Source organism: Procambarus clarkii, chromosome 75 (genome assembly GCF_040958095.1).
Source record: "Procambarus clarkii isolate CNS0578487 chromosome 75, FALCON_Pclarkii_2.0, whole genome shotgun sequence".
NCBI classification, from domain to species: domain Eukaryota; kingdom Metazoa; phylum Arthropoda; class Malacostraca; order Decapoda; family Cambaridae; genus Procambarus; species Procambarus clarkii.
In genome coordinates this window covers 28,097,825-28,116,881 of record NC_091224.1, presented here as the reverse complement: position 1 = coordinate 28,116,881, position 19,057 = coordinate 28,097,825, and the positions used below count along the sequence as shown (strand labels likewise).

The 19,057-nt window shown below is 41.8% G+C and overlaps 1 protein-coding gene across 9 annotated transcripts in view; it reads left to right on the top strand.

Moving 5' to 3' along the window:
* LOC123771607 (centromere protein F) overlaps positions 1 to 19,057 on the top strand; it is a 155,047-nt gene that overhangs the window by 80,137 nt on the left and 55,853 nt on the right. For 7 of the 9 annotated variants that reach the window (XR_011224712.1, XM_069313434.1, XM_069313433.1 and 4 more), the window contains 5 exons: positions 1,195 to 1,383; positions 1,577 to 3,465; positions 13,828 to 14,109; positions 14,340 to 14,523; positions 18,149 to 18,337. Coding sequence is in view for 8 of the 9 variants with exons in the window: in XM_069313434.1 (XP_069169535.1) it covers positions 1,195 to 1,383; positions 1,577 to 3,465; positions 13,828 to 14,109; positions 14,340 to 14,523; positions 18,149 to 18,337 (2,733 nt within the window). In the remaining variant the exon portion in view is untranslated. The remainder of the gene's footprint in view (positions 1 to 1,194; positions 1,384 to 1,576; positions 3,466 to 13,827; positions 14,110 to 14,339; positions 14,524 to 18,148; positions 18,338 to 19,057) is intronic. The other 2 variants (XM_069313436.1, XM_069313435.1) reach the window with 1 other exon arrangement.

Sequence of the window (19,057 nt, the reverse complement as noted above, 5' to 3'; positions counted from 1 at the left end):
CACCCTGAAAATGGTGTTTCATTACATTCATTGCTGGTTTTTTTATTCGTGAAGTAGTCCTCAGTGTGCTTCATGCTCATTATCTGACCATGCTCTCAGCTTCTGCTTCTCAGTATTTCCCTTACTAGACATCTCTTTGATGAGACCGTCACAAAATTTGACCTGAATCTAACAGAATGTGATAGTGCATCAGCTGATAATGTGCTTAATCAGGTTAAGTGCGGCATCATAAGACCTCATCTGTTGACTACCTGTTGCTGGTTTTGGGGGATCATTGTCCCTTACAGCCTCTGACCAGTCCTGCTTGTTGGCAGTATGGTCAACCAGGCTGTTTGATGCATCTGCTTGCAGCCTGATGTATCAGTCTCAGCCAGGTTGATCATGTAGCCTTTGGAGGGCTTTATCGAGTTCTCTCTTGAACACTGGGAGAGTTTTGATTGTGCCCTTGTTGTTGATCAAGTTGTCTCAGCATACCTATTGCACCTCTGCTTTTCAGTGGGGCTATTTTGCACATTCTGCCATGCCTCCTGGTTTCATGCAATGGTATTTATTTGTGCAGATATAGAACTAATTCCTCTCATATTTTCCAATTGTAAATAATTTTTTATCTCTCCTGCCTGTGCTCTAGAGAATACATGTTTAAAATTTGTAAGCAGTTCTAATGATACAGTACTATAACTTGTACCCTTGTCTGTCTGATGTGAGGATCAGAAAAGGTACTGGAGCAAGCACAGTACTTTGCAGCACTGAACTTTTCACAATTGATGATCTGGATTATGCTTTGTTGACTGTTACACTCTGGTTTCTATTCATTTAAAAATTAAAGTTCCATCTCGCTATTTTGCCAGTAATTCCTTTTGTGTGCGGTGACATCATGGTCATATTTGTTGAAAGCTTTTGCAAAATCTGTGTATATTACATCAGCATTTTGCTTGTCTTCCAGGACATTTAAGGCCATGTCTTAGGTTTAGAAATTACCAGAGGCAAGAGCACCCTGTTCTGAACCCATGTTGTCTAGGGTTATGTAGACACTGATAAATAATCATTTTCTCTGGATCACAATCAGGTAATTGCAGCAGTTTGTCATGTTCTTGAGCCCCAGCAAATGTTGTAATTGGATCAGCTTTCAGGAATATTATATTTCCAATCTAGTTTGTAATTAACAAAAATGCTTATTATCTACTTGAATGGCAGGTGAGTGAAGCAGAGAGACGAGCCAAGGTTGCAGAGGAGGAGAAGTTGGAGGTGCAGAATAAGGAGGATATTGCCCGTGGTGAGAGACTGGCAGCCGAGGTGTCAAAGTGGGAGCTGGAGGGAATGGTAGACACACTCAGGGCAGATGTTGCCCGCCACACTGCAACTATTACTTCACTGAGAGCAGAGGTAGTAGCGTTTTACTGTTTCTGTAAAAGATATTTTGCTATCTGTATAGTATGGCTTAGTTGTCATTTTAGGCCATAGCTTAACTTGAGTTCATGTGTAGTATTCAAGAAAAGTGATTTGTCAATACATTTGATGTTATTTGCATTGATGTTAGATATCTTGTAATAATTTATATAATTTGTTTTTATATTAGATTGAAGTGGCGACGAAAGGAAAAGTTGAAGCAGAGAAACGTTTTGAAGAACAGATAAGAGAGAAGGAAGGAAAAATTGATGTGTTAACATCTTCAGTGGAAGAGAAGGAGAAGAGAATGAGTGAGCTTGAGAAGACGTGCGAGGAGGTGGAGGTGAAGCTTGAGACACTGACAAGAGACAGAGAAGAAGGAGAGTCTCAGGTGAAGGAGCTGCAACAGCAGCATGCTGAGAGTATTGCAGCTCTTGCCAAGACTGTAGAGGAAAAGGAGCGAGCTTTAATGGAGAGTAACGACCAAGTGAACACCTTAACACTCAGAGTTGCTGCTCTACAGAGAGAGAAAATGGAAGTCGTTGATGAACTAGATAAAGTGAAAGAAGAGAGGGAAGAAAAGTTGAATGATCTGCAGGTGGCACTTGTAGACGCCATGACTGACTTGGAGACGCTGGTGGATAATAAGCACGCTCTGGAACTCAAGTGTCAAAATAATAAAGAAGAATTTCTACAACTGTTAGCACAGAAAGAAAAGATGGAAGTCAAATATTCAGAGGAACAAAAGCAGCATGCAGAAAAGATTATAAATTTGCAACAGATTTTGGAAACAAATGCAGGTTCTTTGGAAAAAAATAAGAAGGAAATAGAAAATTTAAAGTTCCAACTTGAAAATCAAAAGATCGAAAATAGTCAGTTAGCTGAACATTATAGTAGAATAAAAAGTGATAATGAAGAGAAATTGTCTATTGTTCAAGCTGCTCTGGAAGTTGCAGAAAATCATGTTGGTAATATGAAGCAGCAAGTCCAGACCCTTAATGCTCAGGCCAACGAGTTGAGTGTCACGTTTGAGAAGAAGGCCGAGGGACTCGTGCAGGAGAACTCGGACATGCAGCTGGAGTTGGCAGAGCTGAAGTCAACTCTACAAGACCTCAGCAATGAGCATGAGGATAAGTCAAACAAGTTAATGGAAGCTGAGCAAGAGATAACTCTGCTTCAAGCTAGTATAGAGGAGAAATCCTCAGCATTTAAAGAGGCTGCATCAGCTTTAATAGAAAAGGAGAATTTAGTTAAAGAAAAAGAGATGGAGATAACAAATATCATTGCTAGAGAGAAGCAGCTGGAGAAATTAGTCGACGAAGCGACTAATAACTTGAGGGAATCCAGAGGCGAGTGTGAAACGTTGACATCTTCCCTCAAGGAAACAGAAAAACAGTTGAGCCAAAGTAAGAATAATTCTCAACAGTTGAATGATGAATTAGATAAACTAAGAAATAAGCTAGAAGCTACTGATGATGAAATTCTTGCTCTGAGAGAAGATATAACCAAAAAATCTAAAAAATTAAGTGAACTAGAAGTTAATGCATTGTGTGCCAAAGAGGCTGTTGTCCGAACTGAAAATCTGGAAGAAGAGTTAAAAACGTGGCACGAGAAACACCGGGAAGCTGTTGCTCAGTATGCAGCTGCCGCGGCAGCGCTAACAACCAAAGAAGAAGAATGTACGCAGCTTCAGGCATCTATAGTAGAGCTGGAAAATAATAAGAATGCAATTATACAGTGTCTTCAAGATAAGCAATCACTTCTAAATGAAGAAAAGAAAACTTTGCTGGAAAAGCTACACGAGGAGGAGGAGAAACGTGCAACTGCATCTAAAACTACCTTAGAAGTTCAAATGAAGTTGGATGAGAAATTATCCCAACTGACTGAATTGCAGGAGGCGTTAAGTGAACACCAGTCAACAGTTTGCAGATTGAAGGAAGCATTGTCGAGCCTTGAAGCCGAGAAGCATCAATGGCAAGAAGAACAGTGCTCGCTGAGATCGGCTGTAGTTAACATAGAACAAGCCAAGAACAATCTTGAATCTGAAATTGAGAATTTGTATAATGATGCAAATTTGAGGTAAGATATGTGTAAGAGAGAGAGTTTATTCATGTTAATATTGTGTCGGTTTATTTTGTCCTTCGGCATAACATCTCATTCTTTATGTATGAAAGTTTGGTGAATGTATTGAGGGCAGTCAGACTGTTTACCCAGACTGGGTATTGATGTTTACCCAGACTGGGTATTGATGTTTACCCAGACTGGGTATTGATGTTTACCCAGACTGGGTATTGATGTTTACCCAGACTGGGTATTGATGTTTACCCAGACTGGGTATTGATGTTTACCCAGACTGGGTACCATGTTTCTCACTTTTATGGGTATTCATACATTATCATTCCCATGTTTGCACAATAACATCCCAATAACATGATGTATTGGTGAGAAAATCAGTAGGGGCCATAAGGAGGATTGGAACCCACCCACTTTGTACACAAGCAAAACGCCCTAGACAAACACCAAATCCTCCTCGTGGCGGCTCCTGATTTTCTTATTACCATGTTTCTTAGTTAATTGGGCGTTCATCCATTATCATTGCCATATTCTCACTTTTATGGGTATTCATACATACATGGTCAGTACCATGTTCTCACTTTCATGTATATTCATACATTATCATCACTACCATGTTCCTCACATTTATGATAAGGCATCAGCCCAGAAAAAATGGTGACTAACATTGTGAAAGTAAGCTGTAGCTCCTCAAATATAATACAACACTTGTATTCATTATCATAGTTTAGCTAGAGTGTCGGGTATAAACCAGCACTGACACACTCCAGCTCCCATTCACAGCCGTAACTCTCCAATTAATAGGACCAGGGGCCAGATTCACGAAGGAATTACAAAAGCACTTGCGAACCTGTGCATCGTTTCTCAATCTTTGGCGGCTTTGCTTACAATTATTAAACAGTTAATGAGCTGCAAAGCACCAGGAGGCTGTTTATTATAATAACAACAGTTGATTGGGAAGTTTTCATGCTTGTAAACTGTTTAATAAATGTAACCAAAGCCGTCAAAGATTGAGGAAAGATGTACAAGTTCGTAATTACTTGCATAACTGCTTCATGAATCTGGCCCCAGGTGTATAGTACTCTTTATGAATATCCACATATTGTACATATAAACAATGTACATTCAATGCCTTTTTGCACATCTTTTCCACCAAGTCTTGTTCCCTTGCATGTAGTGTATTGTTCACACTCGTACACCACATCTACCCCTCTTTGCTGGCCTTACCTTCTACTTTCATGACATTCACTCAAATACATTCTTCATGTGTTTTGTTCACATTATGGAATTCACAGAAGGAATTATGGTTAAGAATCATTGAGCTTCCAGGGACTCATTTTAGAGGTTAGTCATTAAGATGCTGTTTAGGAACCCCTGAGCCATCTCACTCTACTTGTAGTCAAGAGAGAACAAGTCTCCCTCCTCCATAACTTTATGAATTTCACTTTGTGCTTTTCTGGGGAAATTCCTTGGTGGCTCCCTATATTTATCTTGCTAAGATTATTCCATGCTACAACAGTCACATCAGTCACAGGTGTTCTGTTTGGCCTACTGGAGACCAGAGCCAGAACCTGGCCCTTCCCTCACAAAGGTGCAGAGAGCAGATAACAATCTGCTATTTCACTGGGAAAGTATCCAGACAATCAGTGAAGCTTTACAGACAACTGCCGGGTTTACGAGACCCAAAACTTCAAAACTGCCGAACAGCTCTCCAAATGATTCAAATAAACAAAATAATTCACTCGAAACTAGGTCGACCCCATTAGTACTGATATATACAAGATATATACAAAAGTTGTTACATTCTTGTACAGCCACTAGTACGTGTAGCGTTTCGGGCAAGTCCATGGAATACGATCCCTGCCGCGAAGAATCGTTGTTACAACCAAGTACACATTTTACTGTTGCGTTAAACAGAGGCTACAGTTAAGGATTTGCGCCCAGTAAATCCTCCCCGGCCAGGATACGAACCCATGACAAAGCGCTCGCGGAACGCCAGGCGAGTGTCTGACCACTACACCACGGAGACTGTTAACTGCTTCCATCTGTCTTCTGGGAACACACACCAGCCAGTTCTCTTGCTGATGTGCTGCGTGGTGCATCACAGTATTACTTCATGTTCGCCATGTTTTGCATCCACTCTCAGTGCTTCTAAGCTTAGTGCTGGTCATCCTAGGGATTGTCCTCTGGCGACTATTTACTTGTGTACTCTACTAATATAGTATTAGCTAGTGATAGGATGATACTAAATTTCAAATGATTTTGATACCAGTGCCAATTCCAGTAAAAAAAGGTCTTAAAAAAGATACAATTATTGATTGCAATTCCAGTTCTTCTAAAAATATAATAGATAAATATTTTTCTGAAAATTTTTGTATTTTAGCTTGGGAAAATGAATGATTTCTATTATGAGCATGGCAAGTGTTTTTTTTTTTTTTTTTTTTTTTTTTTTTTGAGATATATACAAGAGTTGTTACATTCTTGTACAGCCACTAGTACGCGTAGCGTTTCGGGCAAGTCCTTAATCCTATGGTCCCTGGAATACGATCCCCTGCCGCGAAGAATCGTTTTTTCATCCAAGTACACATTTTACTGTTGCGTTAAACAGAGGCTACAGTTAAGGAATTGCGCCCAGTAAATCCTCCCCGGCCAGGATACGAACCCATGACATAGCGCTCGCGGAACGCCAGGCGAGTGTCTTACCACTACACCACGGAGACTGTCCGTGTTAATAATGTAAGAGATGGATTTAAGAATAGAAAACACTAGGTAAATCCAGCTTTAAGCTTCTGGAAAAAACCTGAAGAGTGAAAACATTGCATTATACATGCTGATGTATATGCTTTATTTTTTGTCCACTAAGCAATGCAGTTTGTAATCTTACTTCATAAAAAGTTAATACTGCAACACTAGCTCAGTTAAAATATAGCTAATTCCTATGGAAGGGGAAGGTGGGGGTATGAACTAGCTCACGCTACTTTAAGGAATTTTCAATCGTTTATTTACATTGTTGTTTAGGCTGTCTTGCAGCTGCGATATAGTTGTTAACCAAGCAGTGGTCTGTTTTGTTTTGCTGACTTTCTGGGGGCCTTCCCTTGTAAATGGCAGACATGAATAAATCTACACCAAATTTGTCATAGGCCACTGCTCCCTGTGCCTCTCTGAAGGGGCCATGTTGTGGCTCGTAGTCCCCGGTAGGCCAATAAGAACTCCACAACTGATGGCACCTAGTAGTTTGGCTCTATATCAGTATATAGTGGTATCAACCAGGTAGTGGTACCTTCCTTTACCATGTTAATCCATTCCAAGAGACTGAACGTACCCCAAGAAATGGTAAACCAAAACAAATTTTCACATGAGAAATAATGTAAATTGAATTAATCTGTTCCAAACACCCCCAAAATATTAACTAAAGGGGCCCGGGAAGTTGGCCCGTGCCAACCAAACAATATTGTTTGGTTGGCACGAAACTTCCTCAGACACATTAAATTTTTGTTGTGCATAATCCTTATGGCAAATGCTCCAACTTTTCCTCATAAATCAACATCATAACATGAACAGAACACTATCGCGCTCAGTTGCCTCCCTCCGTAGTCGTACTCTCCCTCCGTTGCATCAGCCTGTAGTCACACTCGCCTGTTTGGTACAGGCGAGCGTGCGGCAACACCGAAAAGTGTATACTCGTTTCAGTTTTCTCGCCTTAATTCTCATGCTATGTCGTTCATTTTGGTATCATTGTGTTCGCAATAGAATTCCCTACAGGGGTATATGCATATAAGCCCAAAAGCCCGCCGTGACTCCCCGCAGCAAAGCCTAAAGTTGGCAAAGTTACCCGTGAGCACGCAAAATCGGTAAAATGTGTATACTCGTTTCAGTTTTCTCACCTTATTTCTGGTGCTACGTCGTTCGTTTTGGTATCATTGTGTTCACAATAGAATTCTCTTCAGGGGTATATGCATATAAGGTCTAAAAGCTCGGTGTGACTCCCCACAACAAAGCCTAAATTCGGCCAAGTTACCCGTAAACGAGCACCAATTGGCACACCTGCAGACTAATGTATTTTCTCGTTCAGTTTGATAACATAAATTTTTTGTGCTGTGTGTGTCATCTTGGTATCAAATTGTTCGCAAAATAAAGGCGCGAATTATAAAACCAGTCCCATAATAATAGAACAATAAATGGAATTTTAACAAATATTTTAACTTTTGGACGCTCACCACCACAAAATTATTTATATTTTGCCAGTGTTCTGACACAAATTTTCGTGTTACATTTTTCATTTGGGTATCAAATTGTTCGCAATATAAAGACACATTTTAAAACTAGTCCCATAGTAATAGAACAATAAATGGAATTTTAGCGAATATTTACAAATTTAGACCACTACTATCGCAAGAAACAATTCTGGGCTGATAAGCAGTAATGCTTGCCCACCATCCACTCCACCTATACAAAACATGGGTTGACCCAGGGAGCCGGTCGGCCGAGCGGACAGCACGCTGGGCTTGTGATCCTGTGGTCCTGGGTTCGATCCCAGGCGCCGGCGAGAAACAATGGGCAGAGTTTCTTTCACCCTATGCCCCTGCTACCTAGCAGTAAAATAGGTACCTGGGTGTTAGTCAGCTGTCACGGGCTGCTTCCTGGGGGTGGAGGCGTGGTCGAGGACCGGGCCGCGGGGACACTAAAGCCCCGAAATCATCTCAAGATAACCTCAAGATAACCCTTCAGGAAATGTTTTCCTGGAGCAGGTGGAGTGGATAAAACTAATATTCAACCCATGTCATGCTCCACATACAACACTGTATTGGTAAGTACAAAAAGTTTTAGTTTTTTATATAGTTTATATTGTTGTTTATACTTTATTGTATTGTATTTGCAATATTGTTCTTCAAGTAAACGATTCTTCGCGGCAGGGGATCGTATTCCAGGGACTTGCCCGAAACGCTACGCGTACTAGTGGCTCTACATGAATGTAACAACTCTTGTATATATCTCAAAAAAAAAAAAAAAAATTGCCCTTATATGCATATATCCATCTAAAGCATTCTATTTGAAACAATTTCATACTAAAATGAGCGCTGTAACATGAAAATTGATGTTAGCAACCGGAAAATATACTAAACATTTGTGGGGGGGGGGATTGGGGGTGTAGCGGGTGGGCATCTGGGCGCTCCCTCGCAGGTAACACGTGGCCAGTCTTCAACTTGTCGGCAGGTGGAGCGTGTCCAGGTTTGTTATTTTATGTGCATATACTCTTATAGAGAATTCTATTGTGAACCCATTGATACCACAATGAAAGATCTAGGACGAAAATTGAGGTGACCAATGTGAAAACTGTGTACACATTTTATCGCTTTTGCGCGCTCCCGATTCGCTCGCACTTTCTCTGTTTGCTGCGAGTGGTAAGCTGGGCTTGTGGAGTTTATATGCATTTATTCCTCTAGAGAATTCTATTGCGAACACATTGATACCAAATTGAATATCTTAGGACGAGAATTGAGCTGACAAAGTTGAAAAGGGTATACATTTTTAAGAATTACCGCGCGCTCCCATGGAATGCCGAAACCAACCCGGGGTAGTGGGGAGCTCGTGCGCCCAGAGCACGAAAGTGTTAGTCTCCTTAGTCTAAAATCAATTAATCAATCATCTCTCAATATATACCATCTACCACCTGCTTGTTCTGCTGCCTGCACATCCACTCTGCCAACCATCTCGCTCCTTCCCACCTGCACACACTGACACCTACCCGACCATTGCTCCCTGCCTATCCACCCACTTTGCCACCTGCCCTGCTATTCATTCATCAACTCACTCTACCACCTGCCCACCCAGTCATCCTCCACGTGTGATTATGATTTCCCCTTCTTTCCCCTTACATGATTCTAGTGTGGTGTTTCTGAAAGATTTTCTTTCCCTTCCCCCACTAGCCTCACCTCCCACTTCCCTGCCATCCATCCAGTCCCACCCACCATTCATCCAGTTCCCCCCCACCATCCATCCAATTCCCTCCCTCCCCCCCCTCACCATCCATCCAGTTCCCTCCCCCACCATCCATCCAGTTCCCTCCCCCACCATCCATCCAGTTCCCTCCCCCACCATCCATCCAGTTCCCTCCCCCACCATCCATCCAGTTCCCTCCCCCACCATCCATCCAGTTCCCTCCCCCACCATCCATCCAGTTCCCTCCCCCACCATCCATCCAGTTCCCTCCCCCACCATCCATCCAGTTCCCTCCCCCACCATCCATCCAGTTCCCTCCCCCACCATCCATCCAGTTCCCTCCCCACCATCCATCCAGTTCCCTCCCCCACCATCCATCCACTTTTCCCCTACCATACATCCAATTCCCCCCCCCCCCTCCCCCCACCATCCATCCAATTTTCCTCACCATACATCCAATTCCCCTCCCCCCCCCCCATCCATTCAGTCCCCTCACCATCCATCTTGGGACTTTCTTGTGCCCATGGCATGATATATAATAAGAACTTTTATGTTCAGAAACCAAAAAAAAAAGGCAGAAAACAATTTAATTCTTCGCAAAGAATTCAAGCGCAATTGTCACTTGGCGGGATACACTGGTTATCTGAGGGTGTCTCGCCCCACACTCGACCCATACAGTTATCTACAGACGAATCGTATTCCAAGGCAAATGTCATACCCCAATTCAAATTTTACGAGAAATTTAATGTCGTATACCAAAAAATTGTAATCTAGGGCAGTGGTAAACCAAGGTACCACTATAGTAACTTCAGGGAGCTACCGGGGCTCTCCCAGAAATTGGCATTTCATTACGTTCAGCACTGATTTTTTGGTACTTCTGTGGAATTCGAGCCTTGCTTCCATAATGGGCCCCACTTCCTTGAGTCAGGTCGGCATCGCCATTTTGGTTGCACTATGAGGTTCCAAGTTTATCTTGGCTAGCTGATGACTTTTTTATCTTTGGGCTCTGTTATTCCTTTATGCCCGAGTAGTGTGAAATATTTTTTAGGTGTTCTTGGTCAGCCCTCATTATTCTCCCCTTAACACTTTCGCGCTCTCGGCGCTCAAAAAAAAACAATACCCCAGATGCTTTCGGCACTTCGCGCGCCTACGTGGTAAGACCGAAAAGTGTACACTCTTTTGACTGTCCTGACAATAATTGAAGGCGCACGTATTTAAATTTGGTATCACTGTGTTCGCAATGAAATTGTCTATAAGAGCATACCTATAAAATGCCGCCCAAGCATAAGGAGTATCAACACCAAATAAAAAACTATGCAGATCACTCGCCGAGAGCGCCAAACAGCAACAAAATGTTTCTACTCTCTTAATGGTTGCGAAGCCTACAGTTGTCCTACATCGCTAATCTTGGTATCATTGGAATCGCAATAAAATTCTCTACACGGACATATGCATATGAATGTTTAATATAGGTAATTGCCCACCCGCAAGAGTGTGTGAAGTGGAGAGTAGTTAGCCACGAGCGCACTGGCGAAAACACAAGGGGGAAATCATGCTTGGAAAGTTTATACGTTTCCTGACCCTACTTTTCTATGTACGTATTTCTTTTTTATACCAATGTGTTCGCAATAAACTTTTCTATAAGATGAACTGTATAACATTTGTACAAAGCATGTGTAAGAGAAGCGCCAAATATAGAACCACGTCGCTCAGTATGCGTTCGCGGCAGAAACGAACGCATTGTTTTCGTTCGTTTGATGTTTGTCATGTTTATACTTGTTGAAACATTTTATAATTTGTATGACAGTGATCGCAGTAAAATTCCCTACACAGACATATACATAACACATACAAATATTTCCCACGTGTTGGATATATCAACGGCTAAAGGGAACCCACTGCCACACGCTCGCCACACCCCCAAACATACTTTGTGTATTTTTTTTTTACTCATAGAAGTTTGTGATATAATATTCATTTTGGTACCAAAACATTCGCAAATAAATTCCCTACAAAACAAAAGTATCCCCATCCATTTCGGTTAAAAAATGGAATTTATAGAAATATTTTTTCGATGGACGAGAAAACTCGGCTGTTATGCGGAATCGTAAGAGAAAACGGCGACGAGTTATCTCTAATCTAAAGCGCGAAAGTGTTAATGACTGCTTGCTCAATATGTTCCGAGTATTCCCAAAGGCATTAAACTGTTTTACTAAAGTGCTCGTACTTAACCAATCCATGGACCCACACACAGAAAATGGGACATTTTGCCTGATATGAAAATGGGACATCTTCCATTTTTTGGTCCTAGGTAAAGTATACGTCAGTGTGATGTGCTATTAGGAGAATGGATTGACTTAGTTGCTCCTGCTCTTGCCAATGATGCAGATAAGTGACAGCTTCATATTCAGCTGTCTGTGTTTTGTGCGGCTCTTATCACAGAGGATCATAAGGTGTGCACAAACCTTTCAACAGTCATGCATTTTTGGGCATTCTTGGAGCTTTTTGCTGGTAGGCTTCCTAAGGATGTGGACTTGCTTGGTTAAGTTTTGGATGCGGAGTCATTGAGACCTGCAGTGGCCTTGGCCAAGATGCTTGCACCCATCCTTCAGGTGGTGGTGCAATGTTTTACGCAGCTCGTCTTGTGTCTGCAGGCCATCGTAGCCCAGTATTTAGATTCGGCTGGTGTGTTAGGTTATTACAACATGGTTGAACTTTGGGATGGTTGGGCCAACTTTGTCCTTACGTTGGGTCTCCAGACTGTTCCTGGTCCATAAGAGGGACTCGTCAGACTTTCATTTCATCCTCAATCTTTCGTGTTTGAACAGCTTCATTCCCCGTCTGACCTTCCACGTGGCCATTGTAGCCCAAGTTTGTCTGATTTTCCACTCGGGCTTGGTTGGTGTCCCTGGACTCCAGGGATGCATACTGGCACATCCCTATACATCTGGGGTTCAGAGACTGGTTAGGTTTTGTGGTGGTGTGTCATGCTTACCACTTCCAGGCTCGGCCCTTTGGTTTGAATCTGGCTTCCTGTATTTTTGCCAGGTTGGTGTGAGTTGTGGCCCAGCTGTCATGTAGGGGGTTCATGTCTTATCATGCCTCTGTGAGGCTGGGTTGTGGCATGGCCAGGGTCTGGCTCTGGTCTCCAGTAGGTCAAACAGACCTCCTGCGATTGATGTGACTTTGTAGTATGGAGCAATCTCAGCAAGATAGCTATAGGGAGCTACTGGGGCTCTTCTAGAAAGAGGCATTTCATTATTTTCAATGCTGGGTTTCTTACCCAGTGTGTAGCTCTTTATCTCATTAAAAGAGGGTGGTTGTTTGGCATCATGTGATGCTGGAATGCAGAGACTAAGTCACAGTACAGTAATATAGCTGAAAGTTAGACACCTAACCCACAAATATGAAAAGAAATGTGCCATGGTCCTGGATGGACTGAAATGTCATCATTTCTTTTTCATATTTGAGAGTTTGATGTCTTATTGCTAGTGTAACATAAGTTTATGTGTACGTGTTTGGGTGACAAGACTCAGAGGTTAGTGATTTTTTATGTTTATATAATATGGTCTTGGTTACAGTAGATGGTTGTTGGAAATGTAGTGACGTGTGGTGATAGCTGAGACAAGGCCCGGAGCAGAGAGCAGAGACCTTGAGGGAGGCTGGAGGGTAGAAAGCTCGAATACGGGACGAAAGCGGTAGTTGGAGTGTGTGGCCGGAATCTGTCTGTCTGCTCTCTAGTGAGGCTTGTAGGGTCTTGCGAGAGTAGGAACTAAACTTGACAGGTTACTGACATTCTTACTGGTGAATGTCAATTGGTGTTGAAGATCCATGGTATCTCTCGAGCATCTTTAATGAACCACTATTCAAGTTAGACTATGGTCTGCTCTTGATGGCTCATATTACACGAGTTTACTGACTTGCTAAGATAACAAACATCTATAACAGGTTATCTTTCTGCATCCTCGGTGATGTCTGTACATTTGGGAAGAGATATTAATTGTAATAAGTGGACCTAGGAATAATATACACATCCACAGATCTCCAGTATCGGCTGTTGGAATTGGTAATAGCTCCAGAGAGCCTCCACTTACGGGCTGTTCATGCCCGTGCCACCTCTTGGGTGGCTTAATGTTTATCAATCGATCATTATTGTAGAACTTCCTGGAATGCAGAATTCCCTAGGTATAAGCTGTGGGGAATTAACTGGCACATATAATTATATGCATTGAAACTTTTACAATTTGAAGCAATTACATTACTCATAATTGCTACATTAGAATATATTACTAGTCTTCATGCTTGAATGTATGACTGTGCCTGCTTGATGGGGTCCTGGGAGTTCTTCTACTCCCCAAAGAAGTAGACACGAATTTTGAACTATAGATAGAACTATAGACATGAATTTTGTATTTTTCTGTGTTTCAGAGATGAACTGGAGAGTTTACAGGAAGTTAATGCAACGCTGAATAGCAGGGTCGAGGAAATGGTTGTAACAAATGAGCAGCTACGGTCATCTCTGACGGAGACGAGCGAGGAACTGAAACAACAGAGAACATCACATAAAATGGTGCAGGATCAGCTGGAGCAACACACCATGCACACTAATGAAGTTATTGGTAGTCTCACTGAGAAGTTGGCCACTAGCCAGAAGGATATTCAGTTGAAAGAAAGTGAATGGCAAGATCTTACTAAGCAGCAAGCAGTATTGTAAGTACCGTAGCTTCAGGGAGTCACCAAGCCAAAAAGAGGCATTTCCTTATATTTAATGCAGGATTTATATATTGAATAATTATTTTATATAATTTATATTAGTATTTTTTACAATTAACCAAGAAATATTTTGTGACCCTCTTAATATATTGTTGAAGGCTGGATTTAAATACAGTATAACATTTTATAATTGATTCAAGTTTAATATCTTGTTTATTCAATAAAAGGAGTCAAGAATGCGAAGAAGCTAAGTGTGAGGTAGTGAAGATGAAGGAACAGCTGGACACAGCCATGAGAACATTACAGACGGCCAAGAGTAGAATGATTGACAGCGACGTGTACGACGAGGTCTGTAAGGAGAAGGAGGACTTGAGGGAACGCATTAATGGCCTCCATGAAGAATACATTATGGTTGGTTTATTTCTTTGGTCTTTTTCCATCAAGAATAAACATATAGTGCAGGCGATGAGTCACAATAACGTGGCTAAAGTATGTTGACCAGACCACACACTTAGAAGGTGAAGGGACGACGACGTTTCGGTCCGTCCTGGACCATTCTCAAGTCGATTGACTTGAGAATGGTCCAGGACGGACCAAAACGTCGTCGTCCCTTCACCTTCTAAGTGTGAGGACTGGTCAATAAACATATAGTGTTTACATTCTCAATAAGTATCTCTCAAATAAACTTTTATATGAACTGGAAGGTTTGTAAGGGTTTTAGAATCTGTCGTAAGCAAGTCCATTTTTTGTAGTGGACGGTATTTTGTGCTCCTACTGGTATCTCTTTTCTTTATTTAGCTCTGTAACTACGTACTCGGTGTTCAAGTTCATCTAGCCCAGCGTATTTACTCAAGGTTAACTTTACTCTTTGAGGCAACCTTTAACAAGCTACTTGTGTTGGTTAACTGTTGATTACTAAATACTTCCCTTTTAATAATTCAAATGGCAGCTATTGTATTTATTCAATCAGTGTTTGCACCAAGCAAACTAATCCAGGCATAGATGAAGAAGATATAAATTATGATAAATACAAGAATCCTTAATAAACAGTTGGATAACAAAATATTGTTTTGTGTTGAAGGGGAAGGTGGGAGTGTTGAGGTGGTTGGTGGGTGTAGATGTGTTCACCTAGTTGTGTTGATGGTCAAGGTGGGTGTAGATGTGTTCACCTAGTTGTGTTGATGGGCAAGGTGGGTGTAGATGTGTTCACCTAGTTGTGTTGATGGGCAAGGTGGGTGTAGATGTGTTCATCTAGTTGTGTTGATGGGCAAGGTGGGGGTGTTGAGGTGGTTGGTGGGTGTAGATGTGTTCATCTAGTTGTGTTGATGGGCAAGGTGGGTGTGTTGAGGTGGTTGGTGGGTGTAGATATGTTCACCTAGTTGTGTTGATGGGCAAGGTGGGTGTAGATGTGTTCACCTAGTTGTGTTGATGGGCAAGGTGGGGGTGTTGAGGTGGTTGGAACGGGCAGGAAGACAGACCCAGCAAAGCATTGTGTACACAACTAACAACTAGGGTGCAGTGAGACACGTAGGACACTGCTGGCCACCCACTGCATCCTAACCCATCTCCTGCTGTCTCCACTTGTCTTGCTGCTGGACCCAAATAAGGCGGGACGAGAGAGAGAGGCTGACGACTTGCTCAACTCTCACTCACTTGATCAAAGTCAAGTGCAAGTCATGACTTCATCCCATGTAATGAAGTCATGGTCATCTTCGACAACGAAGGACGAACATCATCATCAATGTTGACCAGACCACACACTAGAAGGTGAAGGGACGACGACGTTTCGGTCCGTCCTAGACCGAATTGTGACCCATCATCGTCAATGGATAACAATAATAATTGTTATATAGTTTTTATAATTTGGGCATCAAAATGTTTTGCAGGAGTTTGCTCTTTTGTTGCACTCTACACTAGAAGGAAAATGAGGATTGAGGCAGCTTGTCCAGTGTGGTTTATTATCTTGCATAAAATAAGGATGACAATTCCCCAAAGATGTGGCAATTTCCGGATCTCCACAATGGTCTAATAACTGAAAGAATGGTAACACAGAGCACTTGAGATAAAGGGTGGTTACTCTGCGCAGTTTAGTCCCTGCGACCACCTCTTCCCAGGTGTTATCTTGCACTTGTTTGGAGTAAAGCTGTGCTGCCATTTCTCACATCTCTAGTTTGTCTAGGCCCTCTTGGAGCAACAATCTTTGTTCTTACTTTCATCATTAGTTTGGTACTGTCTGCATACATTGACGTATAGGAACCTTCCTCACTTGTTATTGACATGTCAGTGGTGCTAGCTGTGGTACTCACCAGTACTCACCTAGTTGTGCTTGTGGAGGTTGAGCTCTGGCTCTGTGGTCCCACCACTCAACTGTCAATCAATTGGTATTCAGATTCCTGAGCCTATTGGGCTCTATCATACCTACATTTGAAACTAGTTTCAAATAATATTTGAAACTGTAGTATGGAGTCTTGCCTCCACCACATCACTGCCTAGTGCATTCCTTTTGTTAACTACTCTGACAATGAAGTTTTTTCTAATGTCTCTGTGACTCCTTTGAGTACTAGGTTTCCACCTGTGTCCCCTTGTTTATATTCCACCCATGCTAAATAGTTTGTCTTTGTCCATCCTGTCAGTTCCTCTGAGAATTTTGTAGGTGGTGATCATGTCTCCCCTATCTCTTGTGTCTTCCAGTGACATAAGGTTTATTTCCCATAGCCTTATCTCATAACTCATATCTCTCAGTTCTGGGACTAGTATGGTGGCATACCTCGGAATCTTCTTGAATTTTGTTTTGTGTTTAACTAGGGATGGACTCCAAGCTGGAGCTGCATTCTCTAGAACTGGTCCGGCATATGTGATATTCAAGGTTCTGAATGATTCCTTACACAAGTTTCTAAAGATAGTTCTTGGCCAATCTAGCATATGCTGCTGATATCCTTTCGGTGTGGGCTTCGTGGGGCAGGTTCGGTGTTATATCCCCTAGATCTTTCTCTTTACTTGACTCTTGAATGATTTGACCTCCCAGATTATACCTTGTGTTTGGCTTCCTGCTACATTTACTTAATTTCATTACTTTACAATTACTTGAGTTAAAGTTTAGTAGCCATTTTCTAGACCATTCCTCCAGTTTGTCCAAGTCATCTTGTAGTCTCTGTCTATCTTCCTCTGTCTTGATTCTTCTCATAATTTTTGCATCAGCAGCAAACATTGAAAAGAATGAGTCTATACCCTCTGGAAGATCATCTACATATATCAGAAACAGGGTGGGTCCAAGTACAGAGCCAGCCCTCTGGGACTCTGCTGGTGATAGAGCATAAATGAGAGGGATAACTAATAATTTAAACTTGGAAAATGTTGAGAGAGACTAGTTCCAAATTTGCACTTGGAAATAATTCCACACGAGGCCAGAAAGCATGACAGAAAGTGCAAAATTGCTCTGTTAAAGAGCAGAGGTGCAGTAGCTGTGCTAAGAGGCAATTTTTCAACATGAAGGTCCCATGATTGTTCAATATTCTCTCTAAACAAGGGGTATAACTGACCGACCTCTTAAAGTGTTCAAGAAAGATAACTTGATAAACACCTCCAGAGGATACCTGATCAACCAGACTATGAGCAGCAACACTGAACGGCCTGGTTGTCCAGACCACCAACCAGGAGGTCTGGTCAGAGACGGGGCCGTGGGGATGTTGATCCTCGGAATCATGACAAGGTAACCATGGGGTATGAGGCTCGTCATTCACAGATAAGAGCTCACATTGCTGCAGAACTGGACACTTTTTGTTGAGTACCTATAAGCCAGCATGTCCAAACTAATATTACTACAAAATAATGCTCTCTTGGCTACTTGATAAGTAGCTTTCAGTGGCTGAATTGTAAAGCATTTAGGTGGAGGTGGTACGTATGGAGGCAGCCAAAATGGCACCCAAATTTCAGCATAGAGAGCATTGTGTGTGTGTATAAGTCATCATTCATTCTAATTTTTTTCCACTATGCATGCTATATTTCTGTTCTGTTTTATCTTTAATATATATTTCAGGTTTATAATGATAATACTAATCTACACGAACGTTTGAAATTAGCCGAAGAAGAAGCCAAAAAGTATGAAATGAATTACATAAATTCCGAAAACAATTCTCAGGTACTTAATGTTAGAGTGAATGCCTTATCAAATGTCATTAGCTCTCAGCACATGGTGTTAAAAGCTCGGGATGACACGATAAGCGAGGTGAGTAGTCGCAGTGTTTAGTCAGTGGCACTTGACCTCCTGTAGCTGTTGCAGAGTTTAATCTGGCACACCACATCTACTACATGTTAGGTACTACACCTTCCTCCCAGTAGGGATACTTTATGACTCTTCAAATGAATTAGTTTTCTCTGTTAGAAGTGGGTATGTGTGGTAAGCATATTGTACCGATGTTTACTGTTGAATATACCTGTTATTGCATCATATTGCCCCCTGGTAGGCAAGTTGAGGACAGTTTTAACGTGGGTAGGACGGGGGTCACTATTACTGATAAGTTTCTCTGCACCAAAATTGTTACACCTACACTTGACCTAATACTAGGGAATGTACTCGGTAATCTGTGTCATTTATAATTCCCCACAAACTTGAGCCATAGAGCCGGTCGTGTTCTTTGTATGTTGCACAGCTGGTATAGATTTGAATTTATATTTCTAAAGTGTAAGCCTTAGAAATACAGTATACCATCTAGTGTGTTAAATTTTATCATCAACCTAATATTTTAAAACCCTAATTTCTTCATAACTGCAATGAGAGAAATTGATGTCGGTCAGTGATACCTGTCTCAGTATCCAACATGGTGAATGGCTTTTGTGTGTGTGTGTAACGTGTGTGTGTGTAACGTGTGTGTGTGTAACGTGTGTGTGTGTAACGTGTGTGTGTGTAACGTGTGTGTGTGTGTGTGTGTGTGGCTTTTGTGTAACC